Here is a 16494-nt window from a genome sequence, read left to right on the forward strand (position 1 = left end):
GGGGGCTGAGGGCAGGGCAGGGTGGGGGAAGAAGAACCACAGATGGGCCTGAGGGAGCTGCTGGTTTATTTAGGAGCCTGGGTCCAGCCCCCAGGGACCAGGCTGCACTGCTGAGCTGGCCTCAAACAGAGACAGGTCAGGTCCTGACTGGATGTCTCTGCCATCATGGAAAGACAGGTGTGCATGGGCCCGGGCAGGATCCCCCAGTGCAGAAGGCAGCCCGGCACTGTCTCAGCCACTCGGCAGCACACGGGGGCCTCGGGAGGCTCCAGGGGTGTGGAGCGTGCCGAGGCCATTAGGAAGATCATGTCACACACAGTTCTGCTGCCCAGAGCGGGGGCTTACTGCTGTAGGAGCGCTGCCTGCCGTCCGCTCCATCGGCCTCCGTGGCCTCGGGATCTGTGGCAGCCCCTGCCTCGCAGTGGTAAGGGTTCTCCAGCAGCTTCAGCACCCGCCGCACCTGGAGGATCATGAGGGTGAGAGGGGTCCAGGGCCAGCCCCCCCCCCCCCCCCCCCAAGGACCACAGGGACAGGCCTGTGCTTGCCTCTGAGAAGTCCCCACGCTCAGCAGCCTCGATGGCGTTCTGCGCGATGTAGTTCCTCAGTACGTACTTGGGGTTGTTGGCGTGCATCACGCGCACACGCTCAGCCTGCCAAGCAGTCGCATCCCCGGCACCTTCCAGGTCCTTGTCCAGCCGGGCTCTGGAGTCACAGCCGGGCTCTGGAGTCAGAGCCGGGCTGGACTTTCCCAGCAGCACCCCCCACCAGGTGACCGTGGATGCAGGGCTCACCTGTACGCCTGCAGCCAGTCGGCCCAGTGGCCCTGGTTCCTGCTCTGCAGCTCTGCCATGCTCAGCTGCTCCAGCCGAGACTGCTGCTCCACACGCTCCAGCTCCCTGGCGATGCCCGCCCGGGTGCCCATGAGTGCGAACAGCTGCGGGTTTGACTGTGCCAGCATCAGCATCATGGATAGCTGCCTGTGGGGAGGCCAGGGTGTCTGGGAGGTGGCCCCTGACCGTGTCCCTGCCCTGCAGGCAGCTGCTCCTCCTGCCCCAGGCTGCTCTCATGGCTCACCTGGAGTCCAAGGGCCCAAGCAGCCCAGTCCCCAAGGTCCCTTGAACTCCACTAGCAGGGATGGACCCAGTGGACACACACCAGTCACGTCCATGCTCTGCTGCCCAGCTTTCTGCTGGAGAGTCTCCGCCTCCAGAGTTTAATGCTTGTGGGACGGGCACTGCTATTAGCACTTCCCTCATTTCCAGAAGGGTCCAGGTGGGCTAGGGCCACCCTCTCTCCAGTGGAGGGGGTTTCACGCTCAGCAGGGCCTGCTGGCCGGCGCTCCCAGCCAACCCCACTAGTCTTGTTTTTTAAGTTAAAAGCAACAAGACTTTCCGCGTCTCAGCCTACATGGGCGGGACTCTTCACACGGGGCAGCCCTTCCCTTTGGAAGATGGTGTGGGAAAGCCTGACCTCTGGGAGCCCATCCTCCCTGGAAACCCAGAGGCTTTCCCTGAGGCCCAACCACAGCAGAGACCATCATCTCCCCTCACACCTGTGTCAGCCTCGCCGCCCTCTCCTCTGTGACCAAAGGGCCCCAGCACCACAGAGACGCCCTGACTGCGCCTGTCCCTGGGAGCGGAGCAGCCACCTGGGCACCAACCAGCCCTGCCTCCAGCTTCTCCTCCAGCCTGTTTCTGATTGTGCCTCCCTTTCTGGAAACAAATCCAAGGAAGTAGGAACTGAGTACCCACCGGGGATCCATCTGGGGCCGGAAGGCCAGCCTCAGCTCCTCCAGGGAGGCACACTGCTCCATCAGCCTGGCCAGGAACTCCGCCAGGCCTGGCGACTCCAGCTCCACTGGGAAGGAGCTCAGCAAGAAGAAGGTGTTTGTGAAGTCAGCACCTGGAACACAGGCTGCTCAGGGAGCTGGAAGCAGAAGGCCCAGGGTCCCTGTCCTGGTGCCGTACAGACCCCCCCAACCCTCCCCCTGGCCAGCACACGTGCTGCATGGACCCAGATGCTCCACCCCCCACCCCCACCCCAGCATGGACCCACACGATCCCCAACCCACACCCTCCACCTGGCACAGGTGCCATACAGACCCACACACTACCCCAGGGACCCACACCCTCACCTCAGCACAATGCCACACGGACCCACACCCAGCAAGGATGCCACAGAGACCCACATGGACCCAAACGCTGCCCCCAGCACAGGTGCCACATGAGCCCTGCTCAGCACTGGTCCGGGGACTCCTGAGCCCTCCACACCCCACTCCTCCACCCATCCACTGCCCAGGCGGCTACCACTTGCTCTTGCCCTGCAAGTCACCTGTGAAGTGGGCTAACACCAAAGAGGCACAGAGGCTGCTGCCCAGCCCTCACATCCTCAGTCACGACTGCCTGCTTTAGGAGCTAGCGAGTGTTGAGGAGAAGCTGTCACCAGCCTGCAAAAGGCCCAACTTGTGACAGACACTGCGATGCTCCCCGACTCCGGAAAACAGCTGTCTCAAAACCACAGTGACCCTAAGATGATGTCTAAAACTGAGAAGGGAGCCAAAGCAACATGCTACAAAAAAGTCAACTACACACAAAGGCAGCAACAGAGAACGTGACGGACGAAAAGCATGGCAGAGGTAGTTCCTTATCAGTAATTTGAAAGCAAATGGATTGATCTCTCCAGTGAAAGGCAGCTTGGCAAAGTGGGTGAAAAGACCATTTCCATGCTGTCACCACACGATCTGCAAGATGTTCAAAGACACGAACAGGCTGGAAGTGAAAGGATGAAGAAACCCAGGCAAAGAGTAACCTAAAGAGAGCTGAGGTGACTATTATACTCCCATCAGGTAAGTTTCCTATTTTTTGAGACGGAGTCTCGCTCTGTTGCCCGGGCTGGAGTGCAGTGGTGCAATCTCGGCTCACTGCAACCTCCGCCTCCCGGGTTCCAGCAATTCTCCTGCCTCAGCCTCCCGAGTAGCTGGGATTACAGGCACCTGCCACCAGGCCCGGCTAATTTTTGTTTTTGTTTTTGTATTTTTGAGATGGAGTCTCGCTCTTGTCGCCTGGGCTGGAGTGCAGTGGCATGATCTCAGCTCACTGCAACCTCTGCCTCTCGCGTTCAAGTGATTCTCCTGCCTCAGCCTCCTGAGTAGCTGGGATTACAGGCGCCCACCACCATGCCTGGCTAATCTTTGTATTTTTAGTAGAGATGAGTTTCACTATGTTGGCCAAGCTGCTCTCAAACTCTTGTCCTCTGGTGATCCGGCCCGCCTTGGCCTCCCAAAGTGTTGGAATTACAGACATGATCCACCACGCCTGGCCACAGAAGATTTTAAATAAAAAATTGTCGGAAGGGCCGGGAAAGGTAGCTTACCCCTGTAATCCTAGCTACGTGGTAGGCTGAGGCGGGAGCAGATAACTGGAGCACGGGAGGTGGAAGCTGCCGTGAGCTGTGACTGTGCCACTGCACTCCAGCCTCGGCAACAAAGTGAGAGACACCCACCCTCAACAAAAAAAAATAGTTACAAGAAACAGCATTATATACAGTTAAGAGTCAGTTCATCAATAAAATGTAAAAATTATAAACATGCACCTGCATGCACCCAATAAGAAAGCCCCAAAATGTACGAACGTTGGCAGAATGGAAGGGACAGAGAACAAACAGTTGTATCTGTAGTAAGAGCTGGAGACTTAAACACACCATTAAAAATGGACAGACCATCTAGCGCCGGGCGCCGTGGCTCACGCCTGGAATCCCAGCACTTTGGGAGGCCGAGACGGGCAGATCACGAGGTCAGGAGATCAAAACCATCCTGGCTAACACGGAGAAACCCCGTCTCGACTAAAAGTACAAAAAATTAGCCGGGCGAGGTGGCGGGCGCCTGTAGTCCCAGCTACTCCGGAGGCTGCGGCAGGAGAATGCGTGAACCGGTGGGGCGGAGCTTGCAGTGAGCCAAGATCACGCCTGCTGCACTCCAGCCTGGCCTGGGCAACAGAGCGAGACTCCGTCTCAAAAAAAAAAAAACAAAAGCGTCTAGACAGAAGATCAATGAGAAATGGAAGACCTGAACAATAGCCTAAACCAATAAGACCAAACAGGCATATACACAGAACACTCCGCCCAGCAGAACAGAACATACCGTCTTCTCCAGGGCACACGGGACGTTCTCCAAGATAAGCCACAAAACAAGTTGTAATAAACCTAAAAAGGCTGACATCTCTAGCCACGATGGAATGAAGCTAGAAATCATTTAAAAACACAACACACTGGCTGAGTGCGGTGGCTCATCCCTGGAATCCCAGCACTTTGGGAGGCCGAGGCAGGCAGATCACTTGTGGTCAGGCGTTGGAGACCAGCCTGGCCAACATGGTAAAGCCCCATCTCTACTAACAATACAAAAATTAGCCGGGTGTGGTGGAGCATGCCGGTAGTCCCAGCTACTTGGGAGGCTGAAGGCAGAGAATCACTTGAGCCTGGGAGGCAGAGGTTGCAGTGAGCCAAGATCGTGCCACTGCACTCCAGCTTGGGCGACAGAGCGAGACTCCGTCTAAAAACCAAAAAAACACAAAACACAACATACCAAAATTGATGGACACAGCAAAAGCAGTGACCAGAAGGACATGCACAGCTGTAAATGGCTACACTGAAGAAGATCTGCAATCAGTTACCTCACCTCACGCCTAAGGAACTGGAGAAAGAAGAGCCAAGATTAGAGGGAGATAATAGACTGAAAAACAGAGGAGACACACACTGCAGAACTCCACTTACACGAAGGGTTTAGAGCAGTCAGGTTCACAGACTCAGAGCAGAGTGGTTGCTACCAGGGGCTGTAGGGAGGGGAACGGGGAGCTGGTAATCGGCTCGCACAGGGTTTGGGTTGCAGATGTGAACAAGCTGCAGGGCTCAGCTGTACAGCACTGCTCCTGCGTCAGCTATGATGCTCTGTGCACCTCCTGTGCACTCCACAATTTAAGAGGATAGATCCATGTGGTGTTCCTACCACAATAAAATTGTTTTTAAAAAACTGTTATGAACAATTGTATGCCAAAATTACATACAAGACATGGACAAACTACATGACACAGAAAATTTCTAGAAACACAAATTACCAAAACTGACTCAAGAAGAAAGGAAAATCTAAATTGATTTAAGACAAGCAAGGAGACTGATGAGTAATCCAAATTTTTCCAACAAAGAAAAGGCCAGGACCAGATGGCTTCACTGGTGAATTCTACCAAATACTCTTAAGAACAAATGGCAAAAAATCCTTCGCAAACTTTGAAGAAAAAAATGGAAGATGGGGGAATACCTCCTAACTCACCCTGAGGCCAGCACCTTGACATCAAAGCCATACACTAAAGAAAAGACAAAACCATAAGCCAGTATCCCTTACGCATACGGACGCGAAAATCCTCAAAATACTCGCAAAATTCAGTGTATTAAAGTAATCATACAGCACATGGCCGGGCGCGGTGGCGCACGCCTGCAATCCCAGCACTTTGGGAGGCCGAGGCGGGCGGATCACCTGAGGTCGGGAGTTCGAGACCAGCCTGACCAACACGGAGAAACCCCATCTCCACTAAAAATACAAAATTAGCCGGGCGTGGTGGCGGGTGCCTGTGATCCCAGCTACTTGAGAGACTGCGGCAGGAGAATCACTTGAACCAACCCGGGAGGTAGAGGCTGCAGTGAGCCAAGATCATGCCATTGCACTCCAGCCTGGGCAACGAGAGTGAAAGTCCGTCTCAAAAAATATTAAAAAACAATAATTACGGGAGGCTGAGGCAGGAGAATGGCGTAAACCCGGGAGGCGGAGCTTGCAGTGAGCTGAGATCCGGCCACTGCACTCCAGCCCGGGCGACAGAGCGAGACTCCGTCTCAAAAAAAAAAAAAAAAAAAAAACCAATAATTATATAACATATTAAAAGGACCAGGTAAAATTTATCCCCAGAATGCAAGGAGATATGAATGAAATAATAAAATCACATGACCATCTTCATTGCAGGAAAAAGCATTTGATAAAATGCAATAGCCTTTCATGGTAAAGGCACTCTGAAAGAAAACTTCAGCATGGTAAAAGCTGTATGTTAAAAAGTCCACAGCTAACATTACACTCAATGGGTGAAACACTGAACACTTTTTCCCGAAGGTTAGGAACACGAAAAGGATGCCCATCTCAGCTACTTCTCTTCAACACCCACGTCCTAGCTAGGGCACCCCAGTGAGCCATCCATATAACCCAGCAGTCCTACCAGCTGTACACCACAGCACTGAGAGCAAGGATCAGAGAGCTTTGCACTCACTTTCACGGCAGCACTGCACACAACACACAAGATACCGTACACAACAGCCAGAAGAGGAACGTGTACGCCAGTAGGTCATGGATAAGCAAACTGTGGCCTGTCCACGCAACGGGATGCTTCTCAGACTTCAAATGGAATAAAATCCTGATATGAACCTGGGTAAACATTGAGAACCTTCTACTAAGTGAAATAAGCAGTCACCAAGGAACAAACACTATATGATTCCACTCGCAGGAGGCCCCTAGATTCACCAAATTCATAAAGACAGAGAGTAGAATGGGGGTGCCAGGGGCTGGGGCGGGCCCAAGGAGTGACTGTGCACTTGGAAACTGGAAGCTGGAAGGTAAACCATCTCTAACCACAACAGCACAGGAAGCGTCTCGCTGTGGGCATGGCTGGGTCACTCACCGGTCAGGTGCATGGTCTCCAGGAGCTTGGACACCAGCGCCCTGTCTTCCTCCAGCTCCACCTGCACAAGGCCTAGCTTCCTGCGCATCTTCTGCATGTAGTGCCTTTGGAACTCGACGTCAAACTCCTCGGCCAGGATGGCCTCACCCAGCTCCAGGGGCAGCTCTGGCTGCAGGGCCTCGGCCAGCTTCTGCAGGTTCCACTTGCACACCTCGGGCTGCTTGCTGTATGCGTAGCGGCCGGTGTTGTCGGAGGCATTGCACACGTGGTCAGGGTCATACCTGCCACACAGGGCAAGAGAGCCATGCCCTGACTGAGGGGAAGTTCCCAGGAGATGGTGCAGGCACCCTGGAGGGGAGGCCCAGAGGAAGTTCCCACGTGGCCATGGCTCTCTGGCCCTGTCCCACAGGGGTCCTGTCTCAACAGCTTCCGCCCAAGGTCTCCAGTATTGCCCTGGACTCTCTACTTCCTACATCAGCCCCCAGCCCCGTCGGCTTCCCCTCCGGCATCATGGGCCAGTGCCTGGGGGCAGCAGGCTTCATGCAGCTCGCGCCCCCCCAGCCACTTACCTGTCCAGGAAGCCGAAGGGCCCGTAGTCGATGGTGAGCCCCAGGATGCTCATGTTGTCGGTGTTGAGCACGCCGTGGCAGAAGCCCACGCACTGCCACTCAGCCACCATCCACGCCGTGCGCCGTGTCACCTGGGGGCGGGACAGCGTGTTTGCTCCCTCCTCCGGGTCCTGACCAGACCCCCCCACTTGTGTCCATCCTTCCCCTCCCGGAAACCAGCTGTGCTTCACTGAGTGGCTCTCACTCTGGTACTTCTGGGCAATCTGTCCCGACGTCCTGTCACCGCCTCCACCACAGCGTGGCAATGCAGTGTGTTTCAAGGGTTCTCAAGCCCACTCACAGCATCCACTCTTTTATATGCTCACAAAATTCGGCTTTTACCCAAACTAGAAAAATCAGGGAACCCCAGACTCAGGCCCAGTAGAGACCCCAAAGAAGCAGGGAAGGGTCAGCTCACTGAGGGGCCACACCTGCCCCAGGGCCAGGCCACTGTCCATCCCGGTGCCACCACCACCCTGCCGGCCTGGCCCCTCCAACCAGACAGCAGTCCCCACTCAGCCCAGCACCGGCAACCTTGAGAATAGGGGCCAACGAACGGGGGCCAGGAGCCCCCAAGATGCAGGGTGCACTGAAGGCCCCACTGGCCCTGCTCAACACAGGCCTGACACTGCCCCGCTCCTGCCAGGCCACCAACGCTCCTGGGAGGCAGTCAGTGCTGTCCTCCCTGCGTCCTGGCAGAAGACTGAGGCTCAGAGGGGCAGAGTGACCTGCCCTGACCACCCACGCTGTCTATGCCGGAGTACCAGGCTGCCCCCAGCGGCTCCTCCCGGCCTTCTGCAGCCCTGTCACCCCCGACACGGAGCACGGCTGGGGTGGACTGAAGGGACGCAGCCGGGACAGGACACAACCCCAGGAGCACCTGCCTCGCGCCCACTTCTGCTGACGGCAGCTCAACGGCCTCCAGCCACATGGCAAAGTGGCTCCCCACACGGCCCTGGCTGCAGCTGCTCCAGGGATAGCCTGAGGCTTCTCAAAGAAGATGCTGTGCCCGGTCCCCCGAACCCCAACTTGGTCTGACCCCACTGATGCTGCAGGCCCCCAGCCCAGCCAGGTGAGGCGCCAGGTTCCCCCACCGTGCACTGAATGCCCTGTGACAAGGACGATGCCATCAGACCGTGGGGCAGGGACCCAGACCCAAGGCAGGCACTCAGCATCTCCCCAGTCAGGACCCGACTGGCTGCCCTGGGCATCAAGACGTGTCGACCCACATGGGAGGTGCCCAGCACCCATGGTGCTTCCACCCCGCGCCCCCGCCCCGCGCTGGCCCTGCAGGGTTACCAGCAGGAGAGCACGCCCGGGGCCCCCAATGCCACTGAGCCCGGGGGAGTTTCAGGTTTGTCCCAGGGCACACGTGATGGGGTTTGCGGACAGGAGGGGGAGCTCAGAGAAGGGTGGGGAGGCTGGGTAAAAGCCTTTGTCCTCCGGCCACAATGAGGGTGTCTTCAGCACAGGCGAGGACACCCAGCACCCACCCACAGGGAGGGGCGGCCTGCAGCCCACTGACCTCCCGGAAGAAGGCAGCGTTTCTCTGCACGCGGTCGCTGGCGTGAGCAGCCTGGATCTCAGGATAAAAGGAGCTGATGACATAGTCAAGCAGCTGCACACGAATGTCGTTCCTCCCCACGCTGGGGCCTGCACGCCCTGTGTGCTCATCTGCGGACTTAAAAATCTCAAAGGATCCAAACCTGGAGGGAAGACCCGAGTTGTCAACAGGTCAAACCTGACCCCGACTCCTTGTGAAAATAAGAAAAAGAAAAAGACGTTGTTGTGGCTATTTTTTTTTTTTTTTTTTTGAGACGGAGTCTCGCTCTTGTTGCCCAGGCTGGAGTGCAATGGCGCGATCTCGGCTCACCGCAACCTCCAACTCCTGGGTTCAAGTGATTTTCCTGCCTCAGCCTCCTGAGTAGCTGGGATTATAGGCACACGCCACCACACCTGGCTAATTTTTGTATTTTTAGTAGAGACGGGGTTTCACCATGTTGGTCAGGCTGGTCTCAAACTCCTGACCTCATGATCCACCCGCCTCGGCCTCCCAAAGTGCTGGGATTACAGGCATGAACCACCGCACCCGGCCTGCTGCGGTTATTAAATCTTACTTGATTAAAACAAAAGCAAACCACCAAACAGAATGCACCATGGCTCTACCTGACACCAACACAGACATATTCCACTTTTGGTCAACATCCAGCCATGACCAGGCCCTGTCTGCACAGTCTGGAGCACGCGCGGGGGAGGCCCACAGGGTTAGAAATCACCAACACCCCTGCACCCCCACCCCCACCCCACGAGGAGGGTTTTCTGCAGGTCTTACACGTGAGGGGCGTGGCCTGCCGCCGCATCCTCGGGCAGGGGTGTGAGGAGAGTCAGCGGCTGCGGACACGTCTGTGAACACCAGCAACAGCTGGCCCCCAGGGTGACCGTCCCCCAGCCGACATCAGGCAAGGTCTGGACACATTTTCATGGTCACAACTGGGGTTACTACTGGCAACCAGCAGGCCCAGGGCAGGGATGCTGCGTGCCACACAGGATGGACTTCACGATGATGCCAGCACTGCCACTGGGCGGGGCCTCAGAGGAAGTTGCTGCCCCAGATCCTTCCGTCCCCACCACCGCAGGACAGGAAAGGCCAGAGGCCCACAGGCAGCCTCAGGGGTGGGCGGCTGGTGTCCCGGGCGGGATGGGGCCGCGAGACCAACAGACAACTCTACGCTCAGGTGTTCAGGAGGAAGTGCTAGTCACCAGGTGACAAGGTGACATCAAAAACTGATGGCTGGGGGCTGGGTGCAGTGGCTCAGGCCTGTAATTCCAGCACTTTGGGAGGCCAAGGTGGGTGAATCACCAGAGGTCAGGAGTTCGAGACCAGCCTGGCCAACACGGAGAAACCCTGTCTCTACTAAAAATACAAAACTTAGCTGGATGTGGTGGTGGGCGCCTGTGGTCCCAGCTACTCGGGAGGCTGAGGCAGGAGAATCGCTTGAACCCGGGCGGTGGAGCTTGCAGTGAGCCGAGATCGCCCCACTGCACTCCAGCCTGGGTGACAGAGCGAGACTCCATCTCAAAAAAAAAAAAGAAAAAAAACTGGTAACTGATGGCTCACGTCAGACAGGAGCCAGCCCAGGACTCCAGACCAACGAGCAACTGACCATCAGATCAGAAAGCACGAGCAGGACACCGGGCTCAGCACACTTGTGGCTCCTGCTTCTTCAATGGCCATTTCCTCAGTCAAGTCTAAGTAGTTCCTTGTCATAAACTCCAGCAAACAGTTCTGGACACTGTCCCCAGCCACAGGCTCAGGGAGCCCCTCCTCCCCAGAAGCACCAGGCAGGGACCCTTCTCTGGTGCCCGTGGCCCTGGACCCCCCTGCTGGTGCTTTCAGACATGCCAGCTCCCGCAGGCCCATCTCTGGCCACAACGAGGGCCTGGACGGGCACGTGGGAGGCCTTAGCACAAGTGTCCCAAGTGAGCACCAAATGCCTTTGCACTCAGACCCCTCCCAGTGGGCGCTACGCAGCTACTGTGCAAACAGGCAGCTTCTGAGGCTGCCAGGGACAGGCTAGACTTTCAGAAGAGGCCAAGGCGGTCATCTGAGAGTGTGTTTCTACCAGAATCCCAGCAGCACAGGCCCAGATCTCCTAGGACTCTCTAAGCAAGCGTGTGTAGACAGGCCTAAAGGACCCCGGCATTACCTTATGAAAGTGGAAGCTATACGCAACACAACCGTGCATTGTTCATATTTGGGATTACCATCATAGAACACGTCGCGCACCACCGTGGACTCGGACGTGACACAGGCACCGGCCCGTGTGGTGGGGACCCCCAGGTGGAACATGGCTTCGCTGCACAGGAACTCCCGGATGCTTGACCGCAGGACCTTGCGACCATCGGCCTGTCTGAAACCAAACACAGAGCTCACTACGTGGGCCGGGGAGGAATCACCCAACACCAAGATTCCAGGCAGCACACGGAAAGAAGGGAACGCATGTAACGTGAGCAGCTCACACGTCCCTGAAAACCGCCCATCCCAGGTGACGTGAGGTGCCTCGTGAGCCTCCAACACCGCCCAGTTCCAGCAATGGCACACCCCAGCAGGCTGTCGGCACAGCCTCTGGTAAAAATGGGCCTGAACACATGCAGGAGTCTGTCTTCCTGCCCAGGACGAGGATTCTGCAGCAGAAGCCAAGACTGTGTGACTGCGCAGCGGGGGCAAAGGGCCTGGGGCAGCCCTGCCCCATGGGACACAACAGCCTTTGTCTGCACCAGGACGGGTGCCCAGGTATAGGCCAGCCAAGGAATGAGCTCCTCTGTGCCTGCCAGAGCCCTCATACCCACAGTGGGAGGAGGCAGGGCAGAGAAGCCAGCTGCCCGCCCCGAAAAACCCACCCCTTGAGGCTCCAACAGCACTGGCCTCAGGGCACTCAGCCACTTCTGACCCCCAGGTCTCGCATTGCCTTCCCCATACATCTTCAGGGCCCTGGTCTCCACCTCACGTCCTGCAGAACTGCTGAGGCCAGGGCCTCGGACACACCTGGGGAAGGGGATGTGAGAGCTGAGGGCCAGATGACTGCCCTCTTTTTCTTCAATTATTTTCACTGTGGTAAAATACACACAAAATAAATTTACCATCTTAAACCACTTTCTCTTGTTTGTTTTTTAAAGACAGGGTCTCACTCTTGTCACTTAGCCTGGAGTGCAGTGGCACAAACCTGGCTCACTGCAGCACCACCCTCTCGCCTCAGCCTGCCAAGTAGATGGGACTACAGGCACTGCTGCCAGGCTCGGCTAATTCTTATCTTACTTTTTGGAAAGATGGGGTTTCATTATGTTGCCCACGCTAGTCTTGAACTCGTGGGCTCAAGCGATCCTCTCACCTTGGCCTCTCAAAAGTACGAGGTTACAGGCATGAGCCACTGCACCCAGCCCACCTTAGCCGTTTTTAAGTGTACAGATCACTGCTATTAAATACATCCACAATGTTGCACAACCATCACCCCCATCCATGTCCAGAAAACTGTCTTGTGAAATTGAAACTTTGTCCCCATTAAACCCTAGCTCCCGATTCCTCTACTCCCTCCAGCCCTGGCACCTCCAGCCCCTGGCACCTACCATTCTTCTTTGTCTCTATGAATGTGGCTCTCTAGGTACCTCAGGTAAGTGGAATCGCACAGGATTTGTCTTTCTGTGACCAGTTTATTTCACTCTGCAGCATGCCCTCAAGGTTCATCCATGTTGTAGCATGTCAGCATCTTCTTTCTTAAGGATGAATAATATTCCATTCATCTGCTGATAGACACTTGTTCTGCCTTTTGGCTATGAATATCGGTATACAAATGTCTCCCTGAGAGCCTGCTCTTGAAGCAGGACTGCTGAATCACATGGTGATTCTATTTTTAGTTATTTGAGGAACTTCTACACTGTTTTCCACAGCACCGCATCATTTCACATTCCCACAGCAGTGCAGAAGGGTTCCACTTTCTCCACAGCCTCAACACTTCTTAACTTACATTTTTTTTTTTTTTGGTGACAAGGTCTTGCTCTGTCACCCAGGGACAGTGGTGCGATCTCAGCTCACTGCAACCTCCGCCTCCTGGGTTCAAGTGATTCTCCTGTCTCAGCCTCCCAGTCCATTTTTGAATTGGTTTTTTTTTCCCGTTGTTGAGTTTTGAGAGTTCTCTGTATATTCTGGATATTACTCACGTACCAAATACATGAATTGCAAATATTTCCTCCCATTCTGTGGGCTGCATTTTTACTGTTAATACTGTATTTTTATGCATAATTTTTAAAGTGTTCGTGAAGTCCTGTTTGCCTATTTCTTTAGTTGCCTGTGCCTTTTGTGTCACAGCTGAGAAATCACTGCCAAATCCAATGTCATGAAGCATTTTCCCTATTTTCTCTAAGACTTTTAGCTCTTACGTTTAGGTCTTTGGTCCACTCTTCAGTTAACTTTGTTCATGGTGTAGGTAAGGACCCAGCTTCATTCTTTTGCATGAGGATCCAGTTTTCCCAGCACCATTTGTTGAAAAGTCTTTCTCCATCGAATGGTCTCAGCACATTTGTTGACAATTTGCTGACCATATATATGAAGGTTTGCTTCTAGGCTCTTTATTCCATTCCACTGGTCCACGTCTATCCTTATGCCAATGCCATACTGTTTTGCTGATTGCGGCTTTGTGCTAAGTTTTGAAGTCAGGAAGCATGAGTCCTCCAGCTTTCTTCAAGACGGTTTTGTCCATCCAGGGTCCCTTGAGATTCCATATGAATTGTATTACTTTTTGAGACAGGGTCTCGCTATGTCATCCAGGCTGGAGTGCAATGGGACAATCACAGCTCACTGCAGCCTTGAATCCTGGGCTCAAGTGATTCTTCCACCTCAGCCTCCTGAGTAACTGCAATGAGAAGCACACTCCACCATGCCCAGCTAATAAAAAAAACATTTTTTTGAAGAGACAGGGTCTTGCTGTTTCCCCAGGCTGGTCTCCAACTCCTGGCCTCAAGCAATCCTCCTGCCTTGGCTTCCCAAAGTGCTGGGATTACAGGAGTGAGCCACTGCACCTGACCCCATGTGAATTTTAGAATGGGTTGTTCTATTTTTGCAAAAACTGTCATTGGTATTTTGATAGGGACTGTACTGAATCTCTTCAAAGAGTGCTGTTGTCTTTCTAATATAAAGTTATCCAACCCATGTGCGAGGGATGTTTCCATTTATTTATGTTTTCTTTACTTTCTTTCAGTAATGTTTTTCAGTTTTCACTGTTCAAGTCTCTTCCTTCTCACAGCCACTTCAGATGTCAGCCTCAATCTCAGAGAACTGGTGAGGCCAGGGACCCCAGGACACTTGTGGGGATGACAGGCAGGGCCTGAGTAAAGGTCAGAGGACTCCTTAATTTTTAGGAGAAAATATATTCTAGCATACCTCAGGTCTGAAAGCACTGAATTAATACTCAAGTCTTCAAACATAAAAAGTGTCTTCCAGCGACAGATTACTCTCATAAAAAATTTGTCTTTATAACTTAAAATATCACCAAAACGAAAGTTTAAGATGTTCGCCAAAAAGAAAAACAAAAAAGTAAAAAAAAAAAAACGCTCACAGGATAAGCAGGCCCCAGGCTGAGCATCTCCACCACGTTCCAAGGGTCAGAAACGCTCCCGTGGGCGACCGGTGGGTCAACTCTAAGCAGGTCGCTGGAGGTGGGGAGGGAGGGCCAGGCTGCCCTCAGACACAGAACAGAACGGATTTGGAGACGGGGGAGTGAGGAAAACCCCAGTCTGAGGAGCTAGCTTGGCAGACGGAGCCCCAGGGAAGGGATGCGGAGGGACTGAGGGGCATTTCAGGCGCTGGAGGGGGAGGTGATGAGAGCACAGGGAGGGGCCGGATGAGACGCGGCTTTAGCATTTCTCTGAACATAAAATGTACACTTGTGCGTATTGTTTTCCTACTCATTCCACAAAAACAGTAAACAATATGGAATAAGTACATTGTTTAGTGGAAAAGAGCAGAACAGACCGAAGTGCTATCTGTACACAAGAGGTAGGTGGCGCGTGCATGGCTCCCCGGTGGGCCTGGCGGCATCTGGACCCAGATCCTGCCTTAGACGACCTGTGTGCCCACCTCCCCCGAAATCTAAACGATGGCCACCTCACTTCGGGGTTAAAAAGGGCCACCCGCAGGGAAGTCAGGGCCAGACCTCCATGAAGTGAGTAGCAGAGCGAGGCTGCTGGACGAAGCGGCCCGCCCCACGGGCGATCGGAGGAAGGCTGGGGACCTGCGGGGTTAGGGTTAGGGTTAACCTAACCTCTTACCCCGGCTCCCGCCCCTGGACTTGGAGCCCCAGCGAACGTCGGTAAACATGAGCGGCGTCACTGGTGGAGCTGACTCCAAGGTCCTCAGCGGGTTGATAAGCACAGGCAGCGGGCGGCTGTCAGCACCGCGCTCCCGCGGGTGGAGGGGAGGCCCCACTTGGCAGTGGCCTCGGGACGCCCCCAACACCGCGCTGGGTGGAGGGCAGGGGCGCCCCGGCGGGGAGGACCCACCCGCGCCCCTCGCCCGCCCCGGCCCACCTGGAGAAGGGCGTGGGCCCAGCGCCCTTAAGCTGCAGCTCCCACCGCTCGCCGGTCGCCGTGCACACCTCGCCCAGGTACATGGCGGCGCCGTCGCCCAGCTGCCCGGCGAACTGGCCGAACTGGTGGCCGCAGTAGCAGTGCGCGGCGGGCTCAGCGCCCGGCAGGAGCGCGTTGCCGCTGAAGAACAGCGCGGCCTCGGCCTCGGCCTCGGCCTGGCCCGCGGGCGGCGCGCCCAGGCCCAGCAGTGCCAGCGCGGGTTCCGACAGCGCCACGAGACGCGGCTGCCGCAGCGGGGTGGGCCGCACGCGGGTGAAGCAGGCCCCGGGCACCGGCCGCGGTGCGGACGGGGCGCCCTCGGGACCAGGAGGCGGCGCTTCCACGGGCAGCGCGCGCAGGGCGCGGTTGTCGAAGCGCAGCCCCGCCAGCCAGCAAGGCGCGGGCTCCATGGCGGCGCCCGACAAGGTAGAACCGGGAGCGGGCGACGGTCGGCAGCGGCCGAGGGGCAGGAGTCGGACAGCCGCGAGCGAACCCCCGAGAGCGGCCCTGTACGCGGCCATCCGCGGCGGCGCTCCCGCCGGAAGCCAACCTGCCCCGCCCGGAAGCCAGCGGGCCCCGCCCGGAAGCCCCGCCCCGCGCGTTCCGCAACCCAATCGCCAGTGGGGGTGTGTGGGGGCGGGAGGCGCGGTGTCTGGCCGGGCTCTAATTGGCTGCCTTGTCGGTCTGTCCGCGTCTCCCTGCCGGAGGGTCGGAGGCGTCCGGGGTGGCCGCCGGCGTCTTGGGGCGCGTGCTGCCGCGAGCCGGGTGACCGACGGAAACGCCTCCGAGACCGCCAGCGACGACCCCGCTCGGGCAGCCCCGGATTTCCTCGGCTGCACCGGCGCTGGCAGCAGGGACCGAGACCCACGTCCGTTCGGGTCGGGCCGGGGCTTAGCGCCGCGCCCCACAGGCGGCCGGGACCCCGCCCGGACCCCGTCGCAACTCTGGGCCGCCGGAGCCTCGCGCCGCCTTTCGGGGACCTTGTGCCCTGGCCTCGGCCTCTCGGGCCCCTCGCCTGCCGTCTAGGAACGAAGGGGCCTTTGACCCGTGCCCCGCCC

The 16494-nt window shown here is 56.3% G+C and overlaps 1 protein-coding gene across 2 annotated transcripts; it reads right to left on the reverse strand.

Moving 5' to 3' along the window:
• Positions 1–50: 50 nt before the first annotated feature.
• Positions 51–16047, reverse strand: SELENOO (selenoprotein O). Of its 2 annotated transcripts, XM_010361223.2 has the most exons (9): positions 15398–16037; positions 11026–11229; positions 8844–9024; positions 7280–7410; positions 6711–6991; positions 1752–1902; positions 792–977; positions 546–702; positions 51–460 (listed from the first exon to the last, which is right to left on the reverse strand). In XM_010361223.2, exons 1-9 carry the CDS (start codon positions 15955–15957, stop codon positions 296–298), a joined length of 2016 nt encoding a protein of 671 aa, XP_010359525.2. In that variant the 5' UTR covers positions 15958–16037; the 3' UTR covers positions 51–295. The 2 variants fall into 2 exon arrangements, with proteins under 2 accessions (XP_010359525.2, XP_010359523.2); XM_010361221.2 differs by having other exon boundaries at positions 51–702; positions 15398–16047.
• Positions 16048–16494: the final 447 nt, after the last annotated feature.

Source organism: Rhinopithecus roxellana, chromosome 13 (genome assembly GCF_007565055.1).
Source record: "Rhinopithecus roxellana isolate Shanxi Qingling chromosome 13, ASM756505v1, whole genome shotgun sequence".
NCBI lineage: Eukaryota > Metazoa > Chordata > Mammalia > Primates > Cercopithecidae > Rhinopithecus > Rhinopithecus roxellana.